Source organism: Drosophila navojoa, chromosome 4 (genome assembly GCF_054131105.1).
Source record: "Drosophila navojoa isolate 15081-1374.11 chromosome 4, UAZ_NAV_1.0, whole genome shotgun sequence".
Classification (NCBI taxonomy): domain Eukaryota; kingdom Metazoa; phylum Arthropoda; class Insecta; order Diptera; family Drosophilidae; genus Drosophila; species Drosophila navojoa.
Genome location: NC_142892.1, coordinates 10,240,118 through 10,264,393, shown reverse-complemented (window position 1 = coordinate 10,264,393; position 24,276 = coordinate 10,240,118). Strand labels below are relative to the sequence as shown.

The following is a 24,276-nucleotide window of genomic DNA, read 5'->3' as shown; positions in this document are numbered from 1 at the left end:
CTTTTTCTTATAATTGGCTCGGAAATATCGAAAGCATTTTTTCAATTTGGTAAGCGAAAAAAACGTATTCTTAAATGCTGCATAAAGACATAGTCCGTTAAATATTCACTACAAATATATTAAAGTATGTATATAGATAGTTATACATATATAAATGTACTACATAAAATTATAATTCATATATGGAATTGTTTGTCGTTCGAACATATTTTCTAAAAAAACATTTTGCTTTAGCTTAGAATTTTTTTTTTTTTTTGAGAAATATCTTATAAAGGAACAAAAGTCTTGCAAAATGAAATTCGAAAACTGTTTTACTATTACTTCCTCAATTTTCATTAGTATTGTTTCTTGGGAAACAGCTTTGAAAGTAGCTCGTACCATTCAAGCATTCATTATTAAAACATAATATACATGTGTCGCTCGCTCTTCAATCCAATCGAATCGAATCAAATGTTTCTTTAGAGCTCATGCCATATGCGATTTTCTTTTTGGTTGTGTGTGTGTGTGTGTAATAGTTTTTCTTTTAGTTTTTATGTAGCTTCTATTTAGAGGCTAGTCTACATGTTTGAGCTTGTCTTGCCTACGTTCTATTTATCAAATATTAGTTTATATAACAGGAATGCATGACTAATCATAATAATATAGAATACAAACTATAAGTATCTAAACATCGATAATTATCGATATACATATATATATGTTTCTCAGTTATGGGCATTATGGACTGATAACTCCTAAGAGTTGCTGAGGTTGGGATTTGAATTTTCTTTAAAATTGGGGAATGTTTTTTTTTGCGTTTGCTTTTGCTTTGTGCTAACCGAAAAAGCCAATAAACTGATAAATTCTTATTAAAAAACGAAAACGAAAACAAAAATGAATCGAAATAAACATTAAAGTTAAATAAAATATCTCTCGGGCAGGCAGGCGAAACTTGAACCGCATTGCGATCCAAGCTTAGGACTTTTTCACATTGTGCTTGCTAACTAGGGCCTGCAGTTTGTGCAGCTGACTAAGTAGATTGGCATTGGTCTCCTCCAGTGACTCGAGGCGCTTCTTGTAATCGTGATTCTCAGTAACCAGAATTTCCACACGCCGTTCCAACTGATCCATATACTCCTTCTTCTTGCGACGACTTTCCTGAGCAGAGATCTAAAAGAGTTGCAAGATATTTTACTATTGACCTATAGGGTATATTGGGTTTTAGTGAAGTCCCCACCTTATTTTTAATTTTGCGTCGTATTTTCTTTAGTGATTTCTCTTCGGCTTTGGTTAGCGGCAGCTTCTGTGGTATGGGATAGCCCTCTGCCAGCAGCGTGCGCTTCTCCTCCTCCGTCAGCAACAGGGTGCCTGTAGAGCCTTTCTGTGGACGAGAGAGAGAGAGAGAGAGAGAAGAGAGGGTTGTATAAGTATCCAATTGTGGCAAAGTTCATCGAATTATCTTACTGGCTGTGAGCTGATGAGAGGCGTGTGTATGGGCTGCCTCGTCGATGGCGTGGCATTGCTGGTGGCGCCTCCATTGCTGCTGTTGCTCGCCGCCCGTGTCATAGCCGCCGACGTTCGTCGCGCACTTGAAGTCTGTGCCACTTCGCTGGTGATAGCCGTCGAGGCATTTGGCGACAGTGGAGCAAACAAATGCTCTGGCGACAAATTGCCCTCGGAGTCATCGCTGGGCAGCGACGAGGGCGGCGTAAGGGGTATGCCATAGGCGTGTGACTTTCCCGAGCTGCTGCTGCTGCTGCTGTTGCTGTTGCTGTTGCTGCTGCTGCTGCTGGCATTGCTCTGCTTTTCGCTCTTGATGGCGATCTTGGGCAGCATCAGACTCTGGCTGCTCTGGCCGAGCAAGAGCTGCTGCTGCTGTTGCTGTTGCTGCTGGGATTTGATAAGGCTCTGGCTGCTGGCGGCCAACAGAAGGCCACCATGCTGAAAGCACAGGAAAAGAGGGATTAATTTTAGTTCGGCTTGGGACTTTTTTGGTAATCTGTCTCACCTTTTGGTCGAAGAGCAATTCTGTTTGTAAGTTGGCCAGGTTGATGCTGAGCTGCTGGGCACTGCTGTTCTGTGAGTTTGGACTGGCGGGGCAGCTGGAGTCGGGTGACATGGGCTCATCCTTGATGATCGCCTCGTCGATTTCAATATCCGAGCAGATGTCCGGCGATATGCTGCCCTCTCTGGCCGAGGACACCGACGAGCTGCAATCGTTGTCATCGTACATATCCGCCAAGTGTTGAGGTAGTTGAAAGTGCTCCAGCGTCACGTGCATTCCATTGCTGCCGCTGCCGCTGCTGCTGCTCTGGCCGTGCTGATGCTGGTGCTGCTGTTGCTGGTGGTGCTGGTGTAGCTGCTGCTGCTGTTGCTGCTGGTGGTTCAGCTCAGTGGCTCGCGCTGTGCTCGCCGCCGCCAACTCTGTGATGGCTGTGCTCAACGCGGAACTCGCACTGGCGATGGTTCCACTCGTGCTGCTCAGCATGGCGCTGCTGCGACTGTTTCTTGCGGGCGGGTGTAGTGTTAGGCATTTGGGATCGATGGTGATGCGACCGTTGCCAGAGTAGCACTCGTCATCCATATCTGCAAAGGAGTGAGCAGTAGAAAAATTTAACAATTTTCCACACGAATCAAAGCTCTGCCACAATCAAGGGAACTGTGGCAACTGGGGAATAAGAACCATATTTTTCTCTAAAATAACATTTGCCATTTGTCACAATGGTAAATTGTGAATGCATCAGACTCTGTCTGAAAACATATTTCCATGAGGCATGACTAACAGAACTTTCTGTTATAGCAATCATGTTTGTATCTATGAAGAAGCGAATAGTGAAAACTTTCGAAATTGCATTGGAAACAGCAGAACAATTAAAAAGTTCATTTAGTTTTGACTGTTCCTAAGGAAACAAATTTGATATCAGATGTAAAATTTTGTATATTAAATTGTATTTATTATATAAAGCACTTCATGGATATACAAATAATTATAAACTAATGATAAAATCTCTATCTATGATATCTGACTATCGGTATCTAATAAAATACATGAATATAGCTAGAAAGTAAAAATGCCACAAGTAGAAGACTACATTGCGTTTTCATTAAGACAAAAGACAATAAATTCTATTACGTTTGTATTTTAAACATAAGTTAAATCAAATAATATCTGAACAAATATTTTGCTGAGCAACCTAAATTTGTTGAATTTCACCTTTTGCTATGGCTTGGCCTAGTTGGCAAATATTATACAATTATTTGATATTGTTCTCTGTAACTATGCAAACAGATCCAAACATTGGATCTACTTGGATCAACGAGCTGAAGGCATACGCGCGCGTCAGCAGGTGCTTGTGGCATGCCACTTGTGTTTGCATTTAATACTAGCTATGAATGTTCCATTGTTTTTTCAGTTACGTTTTTCTCTTCTTTTTAATAAATTTTAATTTTATTTACACAGTTGTTGTACAGTTTCCATAAAATTACAAATAATAAAAATTAAGAGCAAAAAGAAAAAAAAAACAGGCCAACAGCAATTAAATATACCCTGCGCCCATATACCTACATACAAAACATATATACGGGAATATTACCAACAACAATAACTGATATCGCGTCAAAGTACAAAACTTCATGCACGAGTACTGCGTTAAATTGCTAAATGCTACCGCTACAGTTAAAAAAGGTAAAATAAAACACAGAAGCTGTTCAACTGTGTTTTTGTTGTTGTCATGTTTTGTCGTTCACTATGTACATGGCCTAAATTCACAATGGAGCCACCAACTGGCAACTGTATTTGTCTTGGCTCTAGAGGCACACAGCCAAAGCGTGAAAAGCTCAAGAAAACGTTAACTCAACCGTTATCCCAAATAATCGATAGCATCAATTGCTTTATTACTATTTTTTATTTATTTTATTTTTTAACATTAATGCGATATCGATAACAAATACATACCATCGATTTTGGCCTGCAGGCTTTTTGGTGAATCGGGCAGGGAGTCACCATCGCTGTTGAGACTGTAGGAATGCTCCGTTTTGATTGGTCCCGTGCCATTGAGCAGCGCATCGGAGATGAGCTTGTCGTGCAGTATGACAGCTGGATCCTTGACATCACGATCGTAAAACCAATCGTGCATATCATGATCACTGCTAATTTTCAAGGATTCCGTCTGTAAAAAAAGCGCAGCAAGAGCAACAGAAAAAAACAATAGCAAAGGTAATTAGTAAATGAATGAAAAACACGGCATGGGGAGTCGCAGTCGTGTTGCACGGCGATAGCGCGCACGCTTATATAACTTAGGAACAAAAGTGGAAATTTATACATACATACATATAGACAAATATATATTAATACATTTATTTGTGCAAACAAGAATACAACAACAAATACTCTGAAAATAATTTAAAAAGCGAATCGCACGAAATGCTGGCACACGTAAAACCAAAAACGCAGCGATACAGATATACGACCCATGCAGATAGCTCAGTACAATAATAATAAGTACAATATTTTTTAAAATGTATACATACACACGTATGCACATAAATATATAAAGATGGACAGCCTTGCATACGTCTACGAAGTCTGTATTTGTATTTTTGTTTGTCAATCTTATCAAAGGCGACAGCGGCACTATCGTACCCTTGAAATTCTCATAGATTCAAACAAAATCAAAATAAAAGTAATTTAAACTTTATCAATTCATAATAACTAAAGTGGACAGGGCATTGAAATTTTGTTTCGTTATTCTTTGAAATCGATGTCAACGTTGGCAATCAACTCAAAAAGTGCGGCTTTCTGTCAGACATTTCGATAAGTTTTTCGTTGTTATCTCTCTCTCTCTCTCTGTCTTTTGCATGTCCTTTGGACAAAACCATCGATAACAATGAAATTTTTGCTCGCCGCTCATCGCCAATTTTGCGACACTTGCAAAGAGCTAATTGAAAAAGTAAAATACAAAAAAAAATGTGTAACAGATTAATAAATTAAATTTAAATGGATCGCATTTTGTGGTGCCGTGAGTGCGATTAGTCGCAAAAAAAACCAAACAACCTTGAATAACAGCCATGTGCATGTCGAGAGCTGGATGCTCATCATCAAGTGCGATTTGCAACAAGTGTTTGTTTGTTGTTTGCCGCTGGCCAGGAACAAGTTTGCTTCTTCTTCTACTCCCAAAATATATAAATATCCAGAATGCGAAATTGGCCGCGATGATGTAATCTCAATGTGCCAGTTTTTGACAAAATAAGCGCTCTTAGAGACACATTTGTATAAATATGCATGTGTATGTGTGTGTATATGTAGAATAAAAGCAAGACATTTTGAATTTACTTAATTGCTGTAAACAAATCTACGGCCATAAATTGTTGACCCATATAAATGCGACACTTTCTGCATGAGAGTAAGTGTATGTGTGTGTAAATTGTTTTTGTAACCATACATACATTCGTATGTATGTATGTGTTTTTGTAGCATGATAAAAAGTGCATGTAATTACGCCTGGCTTTAAAAGCCCATTAGTATGTAAAATATATATTTTTTGCCTCGACAAAAAATGCTCACATTCTAAGCCACACTCAAATGGGAAATCCAGTTTTGGCCATAAGAAAAGGGAACGTCGTCGTCGCGGGCACTGCCATACATGCATAAGTGTGTGTGTATGCGTGCGACTGTGTGCGTGTGTCGGTGTGTCAGCCGGCTTGCGTGCCGCCACAGGTATGAGTCTCTCTCTCGCTCTCCTACTCGTCTCTTACTCTTTCTCTGTGCGCTGTCTGTATGTCTATCTGTGTGGGTCTTCTTTCAAGCTTACCACTTATTCGTACTCGGCATATAAACTTAAACATTGATTACCGTTTGCACGCGTGCATTGTATATGCCATATGTACGTATATACACACATACATACATACATATGTACATACGTACTTACATACTTATGCATGTAAAGGCATTCACTGGTATGCGCGAGGGTGGCTTTAAAAGTATTCGTACATTAACGACACTAGCGAACGTGACGTGCAACTACGATGACATTTGGTGATCGTAAATGCGTAAATGCGGCTCGTGATGAGACCTGCATCGATAACTCAATGTAATGACGATGACTCTCGACTTGAACTACATAATTGCATTCCAATATAGAGAGACGCACTGGCATAGAGACGAAAAGCAGCGGAATGTTTTCGCAAGCCACATTTTAAGATCCACCCTCGTTTGCATGTAGGTACATACATATATAAGTCTGTTTGTATATCCCTGCACAAGTGCTTTCTCCATATTTTAGCCGACTCTCTGCAGCGGCCAAGAATCACAAAGTAGCAGCGGCAGCAGAGAAGCGTAAATAAATTGTACAACTGTGTTAGTGTGTGTGTGTGTGTGCTGTGCGTGCCTTTAGCGTATATATGTATGTGTGTGTGTTGTGTGTGTTTATGATAAGTTCAACGAACCTTGGAATTGTTGAGAATTAGCAATTCTTGAAAAATGTTACCAAAACGGGCAACATAAACACACACAGACAGAGGCACATATACAAAAGAGATATTGTGGGGAGCTCGATGATGAAAGAAAGCCAAGAGACAGCAAAAAATAAATGCTCACAGGCATTTCACGATGCCCCCTGCCTCTCAGCTGTTGCTGTTGTTGATGCTGTAGATCGTAGCAGAGCGGCGCTGGGGGCCAAGTTACGAACAAATCAAAGATGTGGAGCATCGGTGAGCAGTTCGTTTGCTGCAGGTTTCAGGTGATCTTTTCTTTGTCTCTCTAGCTGTCTTCAGGTTCGATGAAAGGTGAAGTCAAGTGCTACCTGCCCTCGAGTGTTCAGCGGACACTTAAGCCGCAAAAAGCGCTTAAGCAATAGCTTAAGCATCTAATGATCATCACACAGATACATACACATATCGATTGTACGCTTGGCTATCGCTGGCAAACCACTATCGATGCAAATGAGCACCTGTTGCACACGCGTGCAACGCGACGTATGCGTTTAATGAGAACGTTTTCCACATTTTCAACGTTTCCAAATCTATTCAAATACAAAACTCTAAATGAGCCGCCGTAGGGTTTTTGGATTTACAATATACATACATACATATGTATTGAAATGTGAATGTATGTATGTAAATACATACTTATCTGGTCGACATTAGCATATCGCATTCGATCCATTATACAATTTTATTTAAATTTATTTTTCTGATTTTTTTGTTTTCGTAGTTTTAGGCAAAGCAAGAAGGGTGTAAATGATAAAAAGAAATATAAAAAAAATAAACAAAGAAACAAAATACAATTTCATAAAATAATTAAACTGGTTATAGTTTTTTTTCTGTCTTTCTTCTTTTTGATTTCGTATTGTCTATATGTATGTATGTATGTATGTATATATATTTTGATTTTGCTTTTTTCGCTTGCTCCACAAATTGGATTGATTAAATAATGTTGCAGCAAGCGAAAACCTTTCACATTTATAAAAATGCACTTGTGTGAGTGTATGCCTGTCTGTGTACATGTGTACTTATGTTTGTAGGCACACACATACTCAACTGACATATGTATGTATGTATGTATCGGTTTGCTTTGTGTGTTGTGCACAGCATTTTTAGCTGCTCTTTATTTCTTTTCAATTTTAATGCTTGTCTGTCTCACCGTCTTTTTGTTGCTACTACTACTGCTGCTTGCTGCTTGCTACTTCTTCTTCTTCCTCTTCTTCTTCATCAACATGATCATGATGTTGATCATCGGCGTAAAGTGAAAGGTGCTCCCACAATTCAAAAATGCTTTTTAACTTGAAAAATTGCTACGCTTTGGCTTGCGCTTTGGTTTCGACTTTTGCCTGATTCGCTGGCAGTCGAAAAGAGCGTGGTAAATGGTAATTGGTAAATGTAAAGTGGCCCAAAAAGAAAGTGGACGAAACAGTAGAAGAATGCTAAAAGGCAACCCTGGCAACCCAAAGCTGGTTGATTGCCTTTCAAATGCTATTGTTGGAAATTAATGTTGCAAAAAATAAATTTGGAAATTTATTTATTAGTTTTTTTTTTATCGTATTTTTGCATGGTTTATTTTTGGCTATGTTAATTAACTAGCGCCAAATGATCGTTGCCATTAATTTGTTTATGCTTACATAATGATCGATAAATATTATATGCACGATTTTTATCGGCAAGGCAGCTGACCTTCCCTAGGACAGTGGACGCCGCATGGGCAACCCCTATGGGCGCCGAATTGGCCACTATTATCAGTCACATACATAAGTGACGGTTTTTTTTTTTACTGTATTCCAATTATAAATATAACCAAATTGTTATATTAATAGTAAATACAAGAACAACAACAACAATCACTGCGATATGGCGTGGGCGTGCGTCCTATGCGGGCTTAACCTTATCAAATGGCAAACACATACATATAGGTGTGTGTATGTGTGTGTGTGTGTGCGTCTGTTTGTAAAGAGAAATGTACGCAAGCAGCGAGGCGCCCCTGACGTAAAAGCCACCCGCCAGTTAACCAATTCCCCCACAATTCCGACAACAAAAATATTCGCAAAACGGAAATGTTGTGAAAGTTGCGAATTGGCGCACAACCCACGCGTGAAGACTCCAGCCAGTAGCCATGGCCACCACCAATTCGGTGGGGTCCTCCTAATGGCATTGCGGTTGCTCTATACTCTATACAAGTAGCTAAAGCGGTTGACTTTGACGCCATTCACTAAACAGAAAATACGCAGAGGCGAAATAGCAATAAATAAATAATTCAAAAATCGATAGCCGATAAAACGGAAGCAAATTTATGTAGATCAACGCCAAAAAACCAATTGATCAAGTGAGCTTTTTGTTAGCAAACACACAGGGTGACTCACTTAGGATCATCAATATTGCTGAGTGACTCACTGCAATAAGCATTGCCGATTGGCTTGATGTTGTGGGAAAGCGGTAAATTGTTGCGATAAGCTCAATTCCAGAAACTAATTACTAATTGCAAAGGGCATAACATAGTGATTCCATAAATAGTAACATTTTCGACTTCTGTTCGTACTTTCTATGATTTTTGTTATATAAATAAATGCATATTTGTATTAAGTAATTAAATTAATTATCTATATTACTTTTCAAATATATAACCTCTCGCACTACCCTCGTGTCAAACTATTTGCAGCTAATAATATTCCTTATATAATTTCGATAGCAATTTACTTTTCTTATTTAACTGTTCCCCTGAGTCCTCGCCAACTGGCTGGCATAGCTAATGAGCCCTACATATCGCCTTACATGCCATTTTCACCCTGTAATAAGCGTCAACTGTTGCACAACTTGTTGCCATCGCTTGCTGTGTTACACTTATCGTATAACACTTCATTAACGCACATTGGAGACAAAACAATATGGTGCCGCCCACGACATAGTCAGACAGACCGCCACCACCTCCAACACACAGCCCCCGCACACCCGCTCCTTCCACAATGTCGAGCAGCTTGTATTGTAAATTCAATCTATGAATAATTCACACAGAGCCTGCCAACTCCTTGCTCTGCTCTGACATTGACGTCAAGAGTAAACTAAACAGCTGGTCGCCTGCCTGCCGGCCGCCCACATACGAAAACCGTAAGCATATGGACTTAAGAGCAGAGCGCCTTGTGCTCTTTGCACTCGGCGCTCGAAAAGAGAGCAGAAAAAGCGAACAGCAACAACAACAGCCACAGCAGCAGCAGCAACAGCAACAACGGTAAATTGTGCAATGCGCATCCTGCACTGCGCAGCGCGTGTAAAATTCGCATGAATGGACGCAAAAGTTGACTCAATGAATGATGTGGGGGGAGTCCTCTCTCGCTCTCTTGCTGTGCACACTCTCTTTCTAGCTGTAATACGATGATACTATAAATGTGCATGTGCCAGCATATGTATATATGTACATATGTGCCTGTGTGTTTGTGTTGATGTGTGTATACAAATTTAATTATGCGCGCTTTTGCCATATGTTTGAACTTTTTTCATAGAAATGTGCCGCAAAGCAAGCCACAAAATTTGCAGTGTTGCCATCATCGCATGTCTTTTGTTATTTTTGGCATTCGCTTTGGATTTTTTAACCTGTTTTTGCAGATTGCAACGCTCATTGGAAATGTCAAAGTTAAGCAATACACACGCACACACAGGCACAAGCACACACACACATATATATATATTTACATATATAAAGTTGAATTTTATGCCATATTGAAAGTATTGTGCACACACACAGAGCACATACACAGCTCGAACTAGTTATTCAAATATGCTGAACAAACCGTCTCTTGAGCCACTGTTGCCAAGCACGTTTTTCAGTTTTGTGGGTTCTCGTATGCATTTAAAATAGCGGCGCGCTGCACTAAGCCGTTAGAAAACTCAACATAACCTCAAACGCGCGCAGACACACATACACATACACATGCCTCGTTATATGCATGCATTTGTTAACTGTTCTTTCTTGGCTGTTGTTGTTATTGTTGCTGTTGCTGCTGTTTCCGTTAAGGGTGTCAAATGAAATGGTTAATATTATTATATACGCTCATAGAGCTAGCAAAAATTTGTTACCAACTTTTTGCTTATATCAGCGAAAGTTGTATCAAAAAAACACACACACACACACGCACACAACAATTATTTATTTATGTATGTATATAAATAATGGTAAGCTCTGTGTTTAAATAAACTTGCTGACTTATTAACTTGAACTTGTTTGTTAATGCTGCAATTTTCTTCTCGACTTGACTTTTGGTCTTACCAATTTTGCCCCGCTCAACGGTTTATGGAAAAAAAAACTTCACAGTTTTCGTCTGTGCTTCAACTTTTTGCCTTCTTCTTTCTACTACTTTTTTTTTTTTTTTGGTCAGCATTCTTTTGTGAAGGCGATTGCCTTTTTTTTTCTTTTGGCTGTAAGCTTTCGTCAAGCCAAGGTAATAATTTTTCTGTATTTCTTTAGTTTTCATTTCTGCATGTTACCAAAACCTGACCAAAAAAAAGCTAAGAAAATGAGGAAGAAATTGTAGACCAAGTCTGGTCTTGGCTAATTGAATGCTGAAACGTCTTCAGTTAGTTTCTTCATCTTCTTTGTTGATTTCGGCTGCAACTCGGAATTTCTTTCATTTCTTATTTGTTAATTGAGCTGAAACCTGACCTTAAAGGCATGTAAGCTCGGCCAAGTTAGACGAACCATTGACAGTCGATAGTTTCTTAATGGTTTTACAATACTCTTATATAGTTTCAGTGAAGTGAATTATCGATAAATGGCCAGGATTTTCGATAAGCAAGAACGGCCACTAGATAGCAGCACTATCAGAATACCTTTATTTAAATATCTACAGTTAGTTTCTATTGACCTCTTATTGAGAAGAGCCGTTAATGTGATTCACAAGGTGAACGCTCGATAAATGAAAATATCTTAATGGTTTTACCGTTTTATGGAACAGACGGGCAATCAGTGCGACTCACTAGACGAACAATGGATAACAAATCTTGAGCTATTCAATTATTTAATTATTTAAGTATTAAGTATTAACATTCGATAAACAATCTTTACAATCTTTATCTTGTCAGCGTTATTTAACAGCAGACTCTAGCATAAATTACCCTAAAATAATAAATTTCTGTATAAAGATATATAGGCTATAGATTATATGTTATTTAGATCTATGGTACCACTTTCCAAAGAAGTGAACAACCCTTTTGTAGCACTGTTCGTCTATGTCTAAAGAGTCTAGTACAATGTATGTATGCATCTACATCTACATCCACAGCTTCATATACATGTATGTATATTCATATATAAGATTAATTTGGAATGCTGTCTAGCGTAACGTTTTTGTTTCCAAGCAACACATGTACGACCTTATCGTTGAACAAAATGTTAAAATAGAATTTCGTTTTAGCATCCAGCAGCAATATGTCTAAGTCCTTATCAATACAACTCACAATACAATGCAAGCAACAGTGGACCACTATAATGAATTACGGGCATGGGCATGGGCATTATATGCTCCAAAGTTTTTGAAAGGAAGCAACTTTCGCCTAACAATATCCAAAAAGTTGTTTAGTTAAATTAAAAACTATTTTTCTTAAGAGTTCCGTTTGGGTTTAGAGATAGAGCCCACTATGAAATAATTTAATCACATAGTCATATTTTTACATATGTATATGTATGTATTTGTAAACAAATTTTGTTTTATTTTCAATTTTAAGTTTTTATTTTAATTAATTTTGTATTTATTTATTAAATATATATCTTTTCTATTATATTATTTAAATAAATTACTATATTTTTAAATAAAGCTTCTAGTTTTTGTTTTATCTTTAAAAATCACTTAGAATTCATTTAGTATTTTCTAATAGTGTTTCTATTTACGTTCAACTCTCGTAATTACTAAGAATGCTAATTATTTTTCAGAATATTTCCAATTATTAATAATACTTGAAGCAATCTCTATGTGTGTGTGCATATGTATGTATTGTACACTAGAATACGATCAGTTACTGACAGCTCTGATAAGCGAGCACTTCAATCAGGCAGCAATGATAATCCCCAAAGGGGGTTTTTCCCCTTCGCACAGTCTCTTGACAGATTGCGCTGATGAACCCTAGTCGAGCGAAACTCAATAAAGTGTTAAAAGTAAAAACAAAAACAAAAATAAACAAATTTCTGGTATTTCATTGTTAATTTTTCTTGTTTTCACTTTTATTGCCAAGTAATTCCGACCAAGTGGATTATCTAGACTTATTTTGTTGTTGTTATTTTAGCCACTTAACATGCGGAAAAGTCCCAATGCAGCTTTATTTACTATACAAATACAAACATACATACATATATACATATATACACATATATATATCCCTCATTTTCTTATTTATTGTATTCGCGTAATCAAAACTATTTCTGGCCTTATCTCACACTTAGCTCCTTCTGCTTTTTTTTCGGTTACAAAATGGGCCTGTGATAAGATTTTTGATATGACATGGCCAAAAGGCGAGCAACAAAAATTTCAACGTCAACTTGAGACGATGATAATTTAAATTTTATAGAAATTTTTATAGAAATAATGCCAAAAGTGAAGTTCAAATGGGGGTCCCGTATGGGCCAATATATTATGAATATTTATTGTGCCTTAGACATAGTACACAAACACAAACACATGCATATCTGCATGTGCGTGTGTGCCTATTGCAGTCTCTGACGTAATCGAGGGCGCACGCCCCGGGTCTTTACTACGGCGTTCTGCTTACGGCGGGAAAAAACTGCACGCGCGTTTTCCCCGGGAATTTGTTTGTGTTTTAGATTGTCTTTTTACTCTGCAAACGTTGCGAATCGCCAATGGGGTATATTGGCTGTGTTCAAGCGAATTCAACAGGTATATCTATCTATTGTTTATGTTCGTGACTCTATCTTTTCGATCTAAAATGTCTGATCTGCTGAACCATAGAAGCTGATTGTCAAGGTAGATGCTCTAATCGGGAATATTTTCTTGGAAACTTTCTCCGATTCGTGCTAGCTCAATATGACCTTTAGGGTATTTGCTAGTCTTTCACAGTTCTCTTGTACTTGCTTTTTTTTAGCATGAGCCTATTTCGGACTGTGCTGCATTATCTCTCGGCTTTAATGACACTCACGGTCGGACGTTTTTGTCAGTTTAAAGTGCAGTTGAATAGAAGCAGAAGAAATAACAGAAAAAAAGTCATTAGTTACTTTGCATTTGGGGCAGCTGATAGCAGCAGTTCGTCTTATCACTGCAGCGCCTCAGCTCCCGCCCTCCCGCACAAACTCGCTCTCTCTCTCTCTGCGTGTGTGTGTGTGTATGTATGCCGTAATAGATTCTTTTAGGTTTGGAGTCTTGTAGTCAGTCGTAGTACTCATAAATGTACGCTTCCTCGGCCGGCGACATGTATTCATTACTGTTTCCGCAGCGATAAGCAGGCCTCCACAAATGAGGCTCAACGAAGAGCAGAAGAATACACACACACACACTCGCGCACGCACACATTCACATATATATTTCATTATATTCGAACTACAAGTGGTAAGAAATGATATTTTTGCTCGCTCGCTAAATGATAAATTTCTTTAGACATTTTGTTTTTTAATTTCTTGGAAAACTTCAATTATCATTATCAGAGACACTTTCGTAAAAGCAGAAATAGTGCTACCTATGTACCTAGCCCCTTATCGCCCTTCCCCATGTAAATGATATTTGTTGTTATTGCTTTTCGAACATAGGAAATCACTAAAGCATTATTTGTTTGCTCTGATGCTAAGGCAAGAGAGTGACTGAGATATCTTGAGAAACCTTGGAGCGCTGCCTTGCCTAGCCTAGTATTTCATGGCATATCATATCATATCATGACATTCTTGTTGTTTCAATTTTGGCACGTTCCCATTTGAAATCAAATTCAAATAATAATAGTGTATCGATCAGCGCGTTGCGTACGCTGTCGTATATCATAGCTAGGGCCCGATATAGTGGGGCTCGATTAGATTTGCCTTTAGCCAGGTGACTGTCCAAGACTCTGAACTCAGCACTTTAGAGAGACACACGGGCGGAGAGACAGAGGACAGACAGTTTTATTAGGTTGTTTTATTAGACGGGTTTTTGTCTCTGTGTGTATGTGTGCGTGTTTCGTCAAGTCTCAAGAATAGAAACTGTTTAATATGCAGGCACGAAGATCGTTCTGTATTTGGAAAGGGCAAATCAAACTGGACGCAATTTTAACGTTACCCCCCTGTGTAAGCACGGTTTCTAGTTGCATAGGTTTTGGGTATTAGATTAGCAAATCTGACGTATTGTTAATGAGCTCTCTATGCGATTCTCAGTATAGGTAGCACAGTTTCGAGCTGCTCAAACTGTATATTCTTACACTAATTGATTAGGCGCGAATGACGCAGAATAAAATTTTAATTATTTTCTCGAATTGTCTCTTTATATGATTCTCATCAATTGGCATCCAGTTTTCAGCTCAAACTTGAGGTATTTAGTATATTTAGAGATCAATTACGTACATATATGATATTCCTAATAATTTTCTCTAACTGCTCTAGCAACATATTATTAAACAATTCAGCTTTTTTCACTCAAAAAAGATTTGTTAATGCAATTTCATGGCGACATAATGCTATTTTCAAATGTCAAGAGGTTTACATTTTTATGACTACAGTTCAAAGTTATGTAAACAACTCAAGTATGCATATACATACATACATACATACATACATGTGCATATGTTTGTATGTATATCTGACTATTATTTAAGATCGTTTGCTTATCGTATCTGATTATGAAACATACAAGAAACTGATAAAGCTTTGGGCATTTCGCTTACCGGATCTAAATCGGAGTCCCATATATCTTTGAGGTCGCCATCGTAAAACGAATCCATATTGGGGTTTTGCTCTTTCGTCTCTTTTCTATTTCGCGCTCTAAGAACTTTTCAGGTTTTATTCTTTTATGTTATATGTATATATATTTTTTGTTCGACTTTCGTTCCAACTGGTTGCAGTCACACAAATTCTTATTTTCTATTTTCCTCAATTTCTGCTTTGTATTTAAACACTGTACATGTGTGTATATCGGTGTATATTACTGATAAATTCATTAACTATGTTATATACATGTATATATGTATGTATGTGTGTTTGTGTTTATACATATAAAGATTTCTGGCTAAAGTCGACAGCAATTCTGGACGCGCGTCTTTATAACACTTATTAGGGCGAAACCTGTTGCTTCCAAAGAATGTTTTCACTTGACATTGTTAAAGTCTATGTGTGCTCGTGTGTGTGTGTGTGTGTGTGTGTTCGTGTGTATTGAGCGAGCGAGTATTTGTGTACGCGTCTGTGTATGTGTATGAGTGTAGTTCTAACTTGGTTTACAATTTGTAGCTGGATTTAACTTGTTGCACGCGTTTTGCAGGGGATTTTCTTTTGTTGGCTTTTATTTATTTGTATTTTTGTAGATTTATTGTAATTATAAATTGTATAGCATTTAATCAAAACACATTCGATTTTCACTAGATTTCCATAGTAAATTGTTATTAATGATTAGTTGTAGTTGTGTGTATTTAGATTTAATGATTTCAATTTTTGTGTTTGGTACAGCAGCACATTTCCATTTCCATTTCCATTTGCATTTCGATTTTGATTTTGATTTCGTTTTCCATATGGCTGGCGTTGGCCATGTATAATAACATTTAAAATGTGTAGTTAATATCATTAACTGTTGCCGCTATTTTAATTGAATTGTATATGCTTCTATTTACATACATATACAATGCGCATATACACATACACATAGACTTGTATATATGTATGTATATCTGTATGTATGATTGGTTAGCACAATTAGAATATTGTCCGTAGTGCGACTGCAGCCAAAAACGGTACTAAACTAAATGTCGGTGAAATTCTTGTGAATGCGAACGAACTGCCAGCAGCAGCCGCAGTCATCGTCGACGTCGTCGTCGCAGATACGCTCTCTCTCTCACAGACACACACACACACAGTGAAGCAAAAGAGCGCATGTGAATGACTTAACGTACATTCGCTAGCTCCCTCAACCGCGCTCGCATTGTTGCCGTTGACAATGCCGGTTGCCGGCTTGCTCGCTTGCTTGCTGCGCCGCTCTCTTAGTTTAACTTTCACGCTCTTTGCTTATTGTAAAGTGAATGTAAGCAGGCGTTTCTCGTCGCCGTCGCCGTCATCATCGTCGTCGTCGTCGTAAGCCGGCTTTGACGTCAAGGCAAGACTTATAGGAAAAAACAAAACAAGTTTCTTCCGACGTTGACGTTAGCTGCCACTGGAGCTGCTGCTGCTGCTGCTGCTGCTGCTGTTGGCTGTTGCGGCAACATTTGTTAACCTGTTTTTTTATTATAGACTCTTTTTTGTTGTTGTGGGTATTTGATTTGGTTTTCCCCCCTCATGCTCTAGCGCACTCTGCAGCTCTCTACCGCTGTGGCCGGCTTCGTCGCTGCCGCTTGGCAACACTTTGCGCTGTGGTTGTGGCTGCTGCGACGCCGACTGAGACGCCTGCGACTGCAAATGCTGCTGCTGATCTTGTCAACTTGACCAAGTTATTTGAACTATGCGCATGTGCAGCCGACGTCTAGCTGGCCAAGCCAGTCAGCTAGCCAGTTAGCCAAGTCAAGTCAAGCCAAGCCAAGCCATTGCGAGTTGGCTAGCTTTTGTCATTTGAAGGCTGTTTGCCTGGGCCCGGCTGCAGCGACGTCAGCGTCAACGCCAGCGGCAGCAGCAACGACAGCAACAGTGGCATAAAGTGAATGTACTTTCAAACCAAAGATCCGGTTTAAAGCCAGGCACAGATACAGCAATGATGACGATGGCGACGACGTTTTCACAAATGCTTGTGTAATACATATGGAGAGGCAGATACATACATACATTTGTATGCACAAATACACACACTTTTATATACATACGTACTTACGTACATACATATGTATGTACATATGCACATATGAATGTATGTATGTATGTACATATATACTTACATATTGAGAGCTTTGGCTACAAATTTCTGTTGTGTATTTGAACACAGCTAAAACCCATATGTATATCGAATTGTTGGCCAGGCTTACAGGCTAAAACCGGTCGCCTGTTCGTGATTATCGCACGAGAAAATAACAAAAATTAAAAAGTCCCCCTCTCCCGAGTGCGGGAAAGTCTCAAATAATGCCTGGTGCCTAGGCAGGCGCAGAGCAGAGCAGAGCAAAGCAACGCTGCGCAGCGCACAAACCGAGCGTCGTCGTTAGCCCAGATCAATGAGCTTTGATAGCTCGGGCAAGACGCCAGCCGCCCAGAGATCTTTTAATATTTAATGTACACACACACACACAAACACACACATACTCACACACACACAGAGCTAAGTACATGCAAACGCGAATCATTGAGAATGTGCATTGTATTCGTGAGTCTGTATAATTTCATTTTATAGCTGCAAATATGTATGCGTGTGAATGTGTGTGTGTCTGTAATAATTCGTCATGCTGGCCGCATTTGAACCCGCATAGCTGCCAGGCCGAACCGAACCCGAACCCGGCCAGAGAGGCCCAACACCGCCCCTAAAAAAGCAAATCGAAAACCAAAAACACATCAAATTATTTTTTGCGCTCTTCACACGCCTTTTCGTTTGCTTGTTCGCTCATTCGCTGATTACGCTCTTCTCTAGCAATCGTACTCTCTTCTTGCGCTCGCGCGCGCGCTCTCTTCTAAATTTGCTGATCGTGCGCTGGCGCTTCAAGTGGATTTTACAGTTATATAGTATAGACAGGCAGGCATGCATAAAAAGAGAGGGCGTGTGTCTCTCTGTGCGTGTGAATGTATGTATGTATGTGTGTGTGTGTGTGCGAGAGAGACAGTCGTTGGCTGGCACAAATAATTTCGCGCAGCGCTCAAGTCTTTATTATTATTTTATATTATTTGATTTGTGAATCACAACAAAAAGCCGTAGATATATGGGTGTGTATATAAGTGTTTGAGATTATATGTGTGTGACTGCCTTTGGATTTCACTGGAAAACAAGATACATTACGTATGTATATAAAGTATTTGTTGTTGTTGTTGTTGCAATTTAGGTTTCGGTGTCTGTTGGTCTGCCGCTTATCTGCAGCAACATTTTAATCTGCACTTCACTTATTCAACAGCAACAAAATTAAATAAAAACAAAACTAAAATAAATAAAATTTTTATTTAGATTAGATTTAAATGCCAAATTGAAGAAAAATGTGATAATTTAATGACTTCCTTGATGATAGTTAAAAAAACAATTTGTCGATCTATAAGAATTGTTATAGAAATAGCCTTTTCTTTAATTGTTTTGTGCGCTGCTGATATGACTTCGCCAATAATTATATTTATTATATGAAATTATCATATCTCCTAAGTGAACCACAGCTAATGAGGCTCAAAAGAGGTTCACAGGACAGCTGATTTACGAGCAGTGCCTTCATTACCAATTCGCAGCGGGCGACAAATGTCTGTTCATTAGTTTGCCAAAAATTGTTGAGGAAGCTATAGATCAACCTGGCGCAAAGATAATGCCAGCGCCCACTTGGCTGATAAACCTATCAAGTTTTCATATTGCTCGAGACTTCTTTTCGAGTTCTGGAACTGAAATCGAAATTGAAATGGAAAATTATTTAAACAATACCTTTTGTTGTTCCAATGCCTATAATTAGTTGCATTGAAACGCAGCTGTGTCTGCAGCTTTTTTCATTTTTCTTTCTTGTTTTTTTTTTTTTATTCTTTGTGTAATATTTGATGATACAAAAGAATAAAAACAAGAAACATATGTCAAGCAGCTAAAAATATGTTGGCATCTACGCATGTTTATCTGCCTTTAGATACACTTACGATCTCTAAGGAAAAACCTACTGAAATACTAATAAAAGATATTGCTTTGGCCTACTAAGTATAACGATTCATAAAGATTTGGAGACTTAAAAGAAATAACGAAATTCAAAAGAAAACAAAAATTAATAACCAAAATTTGGGCCTTATAAATTTGGCATAGTTTTGTTATTGTCTGCAGAGAGCCTAATCTCATGACTGTGTATTTCTGGGTACCTTAGCTATACCTTTTAATTTGCACTAATATAAGAAATAAATTAGCATGGTCTCATATTCAAAAAAACTTAAACTAAAAATTCCCATTTTATTTACCTCACTCTTTGGGTACTATGTTTAGTTTTAGTTTGCTCATTTTACATCTCTTTCTACATGCTCTCTTATTTGAGTTCTTTTCCTTGACCCAAACACATATTGTTCTGCAGTTGACCAACTGACATGCTTTCAAAGAGCCTTCAAGCAACCCTGAGCTAAGAAAAATATGCGGGCTATAAGGTTGTACGGGCCTTATTTATAGATAAAACTCATCATAGTAATCAGCTCTCCTTTTCTTCTTCTTCTTTTACTGTATTCTAAATGCATTTATGTATAACTCTCTTCTGTATTTGTATATTTGATCATCATTTGCTAGATTTACGATCTTCCCTTATAGAACTTTACGTTTATGATTTGCTTTACGTGATCGTTTGCTACCAATATTTTTATATATTTATATTTACATGTTCTACTATTATTCCATGATTGTTTGCCATATTTACATCTTATTGGCTTGTAGGGTATTCCATCTTAGTCTAATCGTTCCCCGATAATTGCCTGCTATTTATAGGTAATTATGCCTCTTCTACTTAATTCATATTTGGCATTTACTATTTATACATATACCCTATCTATCATTTAGATAGCAGTGTATTCAATCTACATCCATTTCACATTCCGATCAACTTTTACCGATCTCTTCTTTAAGAAATTCTAGCGAATTTCGTATGTTTGTTTTTGCTTGTATTAGATAATAGGGTATTTAATCTTCGTCAACTCGTGAGCTACGTTATTTTGTTATAAATGTGGCTCTGCTGTTCTCTAAATTGTCTTCAATTTCTTTGTTTATCTTGATGCATTTGTTATATCTACTCCAGCCTGGCAGAGCATTTAATCTTCGTCTATTTGTCTATCGATCCATTCTGTTTCCCGATCTTTTGTTAATACATTCCATATAATAAGCCATGACTTCATTATGAACACAATGACACTTTTTTTTATTCAGCTCCCTCAGGACTTGCTCTAAACTCATAGTCATTGTCAACAGCTAAGGTAATATATATATAGAAAGATATATATATATATATATATGGATATATAATACATACACTCACACGATCGTTTTCAGTCTTAATATAAATGTCTTGTACAAGCTGTACAATGAAATTAACACATGCTTGTAAATAAATGTACATGTGTATTGTAAATTAAACATGCAGTTCACTGATCGATCCATCTATGGCACACACACACACACACACGCACACCTTATACCTGTCTGTCTGTGTGTGTGTGTACATATAAACAGATCTCCGTAGACGTTTTGCCGACTTCGAGTTCGACTTCGTCGACTTTTACAACTGAGTCCACAAAGCGCATGCATTGATCAGCCTTTTGTGTTGGCTCGATCGTGTCTTTTGTCCGATCTGTCAATGCATTTTATAAAAAGTAAACATATTTATGTATTTATGTATGTGTACATTTCGTTGATCTATGAAACAAAATTGGTTACGTTCGCACTTGTTTAAACAAATATCACTACACGTGCAATACACATATAAAGGTCTGACCCCGTCCCTCCCCTCTTTCTCGCTCTCTCTAGACTTCATTTTTTTTTAATTTCTGTTTGCCTTACAGGTGCACAAAGGTGATAAAGTCAGCTAACGGAGAAGCAAGAGCCACCGATCCACTACCGCCTGGCAGGCAGACGCTCTTGTCTTATCGTATTGGCCAAATGCTTGACAATAAATTAGATTTTGTGCAAATTTAGAATGAAATCAAAACTAAAAGCAGCAGCAGTGCACCAAGTGGATGCGCTCGACTGGGCAATACCCTGCAACATAACGATATCTATCAATTTGGTTTCAATTTTACCCATAGATTGTAAACTAAGCTAAGTTTATAGATCTGGGCAGATCGTAATTCATTTAGAGATGCTGAAGATTACGAAATGGATCAATCAGAGCTGGTAAACAAGAGTTCTTGATATTAATTCACTCATATACTTATATGTATGTACCTATAGATAGATATATATAGTTCTCTTCTCTCCCTCTCTCTCTCTCTCTCTCTCTCCCTCTCTCTCTCTCTCTCTCTCTCTACCTCTCTATCTCAATCTACCTCTCCACTTACTCATTAGCATACCGCTTATATATACCCCATTTACTCACTAGGTAGGGTATTGAAAACAATATGCCATCCACTCGAATGGTATTTGGCCTGCTCCCATGATGGTGCAAAAAAAAGCTATTCACATAATTGTGTGATTTATATCACAGCGAACAGCGGCAAGAGCGAGAAAGTTCGATGCAAACTGAACGAATCGTAGATGCTCTTTAGCTAGAGGAAATCGCATTGAAACGGTTCCCCGTAGCACTACCGATTTATGAATCAATGTGAAGTGAAACCAGAAAATAATTGAATGAATTTGAGCTTAAGTTTACCCCAAACAAAATAAAAGAACCTAAAAGCGTTTCACAGCTCAAAATCAAGTTTATTTTTGTATGTATGTATGTATATGTTTATATGTATAGGTATTTGAAAAATCTTGAATGCGCTCGCTCTAGAACATTTAAGTCAATAAGCAACCTGATTTGATACAGCCTTGACTTATAAATGTTTATATATTGTATATATATGTCTCAGGATCTAAGCAAAACTTAAATCAGATTCGAATCGCTTAAGCTCTGTGTCTCAGCTAACAATGAGTATTTGCCAAAAGTGTAAGCCGAACCGGTTCAAGTCACGCATTTGTGTTTATACATACATCTGTATATCAAAATAATGGGTCCTAATCAAATGAAAGAAGTATAAAGTAAATAAGCTCTTGGACACATTGAACCGCTGTAATGGACAATTCCTGCAAACCATAAACCGAACCACTGATAAATATCTTAAGGGCTTAAAGCTCTCAAAGAAACGTAAAGGCCCTCGAGGCACCTGTACCGAAATAACTATATATATTTCATCATATATATTATATACCACTATATACATATATATATATACAAGTTGGGGCACGTTTTGGTCTTCGGGCTACCGACATAAGCAAAATACGGCCAAAATGCTTCGCTGTGTTGAGGTCAATGATTTCTTTCTTTTCACGCTTTTGGCTTTGGCCAGCGAAGACGAAGACGAAAGAGAAGAAGAAGCAGAGGACTGAAAACACTTGGTGAGCATATATTGAATATTAATTAAAAGAAGAAGAAGCAGCAGAAGCAGAAGAAGCATAGTTTGGTCTTATGTAAACAACGGAGAGTGTCTCGACTCGAAGAGTCTGCATGGACCAATCGCCACGCCTCCCCGCTTTCCGCCTGCTCCCCAGCAAAACAGATGTAATGTCAATCGATGACATAATGTCATATAGATAGTTAGTGAATCATGCAAACTGATTTCTGATTTCTGATTCTGTGATTTTTTGAGGCCATGCTGATAAGCACAGCATTCAATTAGGCTAAAAAGAAATGCATGTTCGGGCCAAAGTGTGTTTTGGCCATAAAATCGAGGCAATCGCTGCAAGCGGAGCTCAGTTAGCGTAACAGACTTGAGATCGATTGATCAATCAAACGAAATGCATAGAACGCGCCTATATAGTATCGCCGTCGTGGTCCTCACCTGCCTGGGCTGTGTGTGGGGCGACGTCTTTGAGGAGTGCGCCGATTCGGAGGCGGAGAGCTTCGTTGCCAGCTGGCAGAACTGTCAGTCGTATGTCTACTGCAATGGCGACGATTCCATCTTGGGTGAGTGCGAGGACGGGCAGTACTTTGATCCGGAGTCGGGCACCTGTGACGATGCGGAGAATGTCAAGTGTTTTCTGGACGAAGTGGATGAGCCCTCCACGGAGGAGGGGGAGGAGACCGATGAGCCGGAAACACCGGCCGTCGATCTAGATCCCACGCCGCCCACCATGGAGACGCCCACACAGGTGGATGTGGTGCAGGCGGCGCCCGTCGTCAAGCCGAGCTGCCCGATCACCGACGATCCCAGCCAGGTGATCTTCATGCCCAACAACGACTCCTGCACGGACTACTACCTCTGCTACCACGGCCACGCCATGCAGATGCAGTGCACCAACCAGCTGCACTTCAACGCCAAGACGGGACAGTGCGATCTGCCCGAGAACGCCCACTGTGCTGTAAGTCTCGGAGAGCTTTGGCTCTACCTTTTTATGTGGCCTGACTAATCGCATCTCCATTGCAGCTGGACCAGTTCGCCACCCACAAGTGCCTGCCGCACATGACGGACTTCTTTCCGCATCCGGACAAGTGCAGCTACTTCTACTACTGCATCAAGGGCTTCCTGACGCTGCAGCAGTGCCCCTTCTACTACGGCTGGGACATTGAGCGGCGCAGCTGCGTCCAGTTGAACGTGGCCAAGTGCTATGGCAATGCCAGGCGTGCGTAGGGCCCTAGGAATCTTGGGCAACATTGTTACCGAGAACTTTATCTTAAATGAAAAAAAAAACCCAAAAAATTACACTGTTCAGCGAGGCAAAACTTTTTTTTGACTGAACAAGTTGAATACCCTGTAATTAGACTTAGGTAAAAGTTTCTAGCTTAAGTTTGGTGAACCTTTAATAAAGCCTTAAGTTTCACTCAACATGATTATTATTATTTAAAACTTTGCTGGAAAAACTTTAACAAAATTTAATTTAACATTAGCTTCAATTC

At 38.8% G+C, this 24,276-nt stretch overlaps 2 protein-coding genes and 1 long non-coding RNA gene across 4 annotated transcripts; 1 reads left to right on the top strand and 2 right to left on the bottom strand.

Moving 5' to 3' along the window:
- Positions 1-796: 796 nt before the first annotated feature.
- On the bottom strand, positions 797-16,402 carry CrebA (Cyclic-AMP response element binding protein A). Its single transcript, XM_030387554.2, has 6 exons — positions 15,310-16,402; positions 3,935-4,148; positions 1,988-2,565; positions 1,444-1,920; positions 1,217-1,360; positions 797-1,149 (listed from the first exon to the last, which is right to left on the bottom strand). Exons 1-6 carry the CDS (start codon positions 15,364-15,366, stop codon positions 955-957), a joined length of 1,665 nt encoding a protein of 554 aa, XP_030243414.2. The 5' UTR covers positions 15,367-16,402; the 3' UTR covers positions 797-954.
- obst-H (obstructor-H) lies at positions 4,893-24,205 on the top strand. 2 transcript variants are annotated; one of them, XM_089259825.1, is made up of 4 exons: positions 4,893-5,195; positions 21,245-21,575; positions 23,030-23,741; positions 23,807-24,205. In XM_089259825.1, exons 3-4 carry the CDS (start codon positions 23,178-23,180, stop codon positions 24,008-24,010), a joined length of 768 nt encoding a protein of 255 aa, XP_089115951.1. In that variant the 5' UTR covers positions 4,893-5,195; positions 21,245-21,575; positions 23,030-23,177; the 3' UTR covers positions 24,011-24,205. The 2 variants fall into 2 exon arrangements, with proteins under 2 accessions (XP_089115951.1, XP_089115952.1); XM_089259826.1 differs by lacking the exon at positions 4,893-5,195 and adding an exon at positions 10,194-11,133.
- On the bottom strand, positions 18,790-20,132 carry LOC149091390 (uncharacterized). The gene is made up of 2 exons (XR_016196729.1): positions 20,071-20,132; positions 18,790-19,114 (listed from the first exon to the last, which is right to left on the bottom strand). It is a non-coding gene; the product is annotated as an uncharacterized LOC149091390 (long non-coding RNA).
- Positions 24,206-24,276: the final 71 nt, after the last annotated feature.

Excerpts from the sequence above, each read along its gene's own strand:
- obst-H (XM_089259825.1), top strand. The coding sequence starts at position 23,178 with ATGCATAGAACGCGCCTATATAGTATCGCCGTCGTGGTCCTCACCTGC. Across the intron at positions 23,742-23,806 it reads CCGAGAACGCCCACTGTGCT|CTGGACCAGTTCGCCACCCA; the intron begins GTAAGTCTCGGA and ends TCTCCATTGCAG.
- CrebA (XM_030387554.2), bottom strand. The coding sequence starts at position 15,366 with ATGGATTCGTTTTACGATGGCGACCTCAAAGATATATGGGACTCCGAT. Across the intron at positions 2,566-3,934 it reads CCTGCAGGCCAAAATCGATG|ATATGGATGACGAGTGCTAC; the intron begins GTATGTATTTGT and ends ACTCCTTTGCAG. Across the intron at positions 1,361-1,443 it reads CTCTCATCAGCTCACAGCCA|AAAGGCTCTACAGGCACCCT; the intron begins GTAAGATAATTC and ends TCTCGTCCACAG.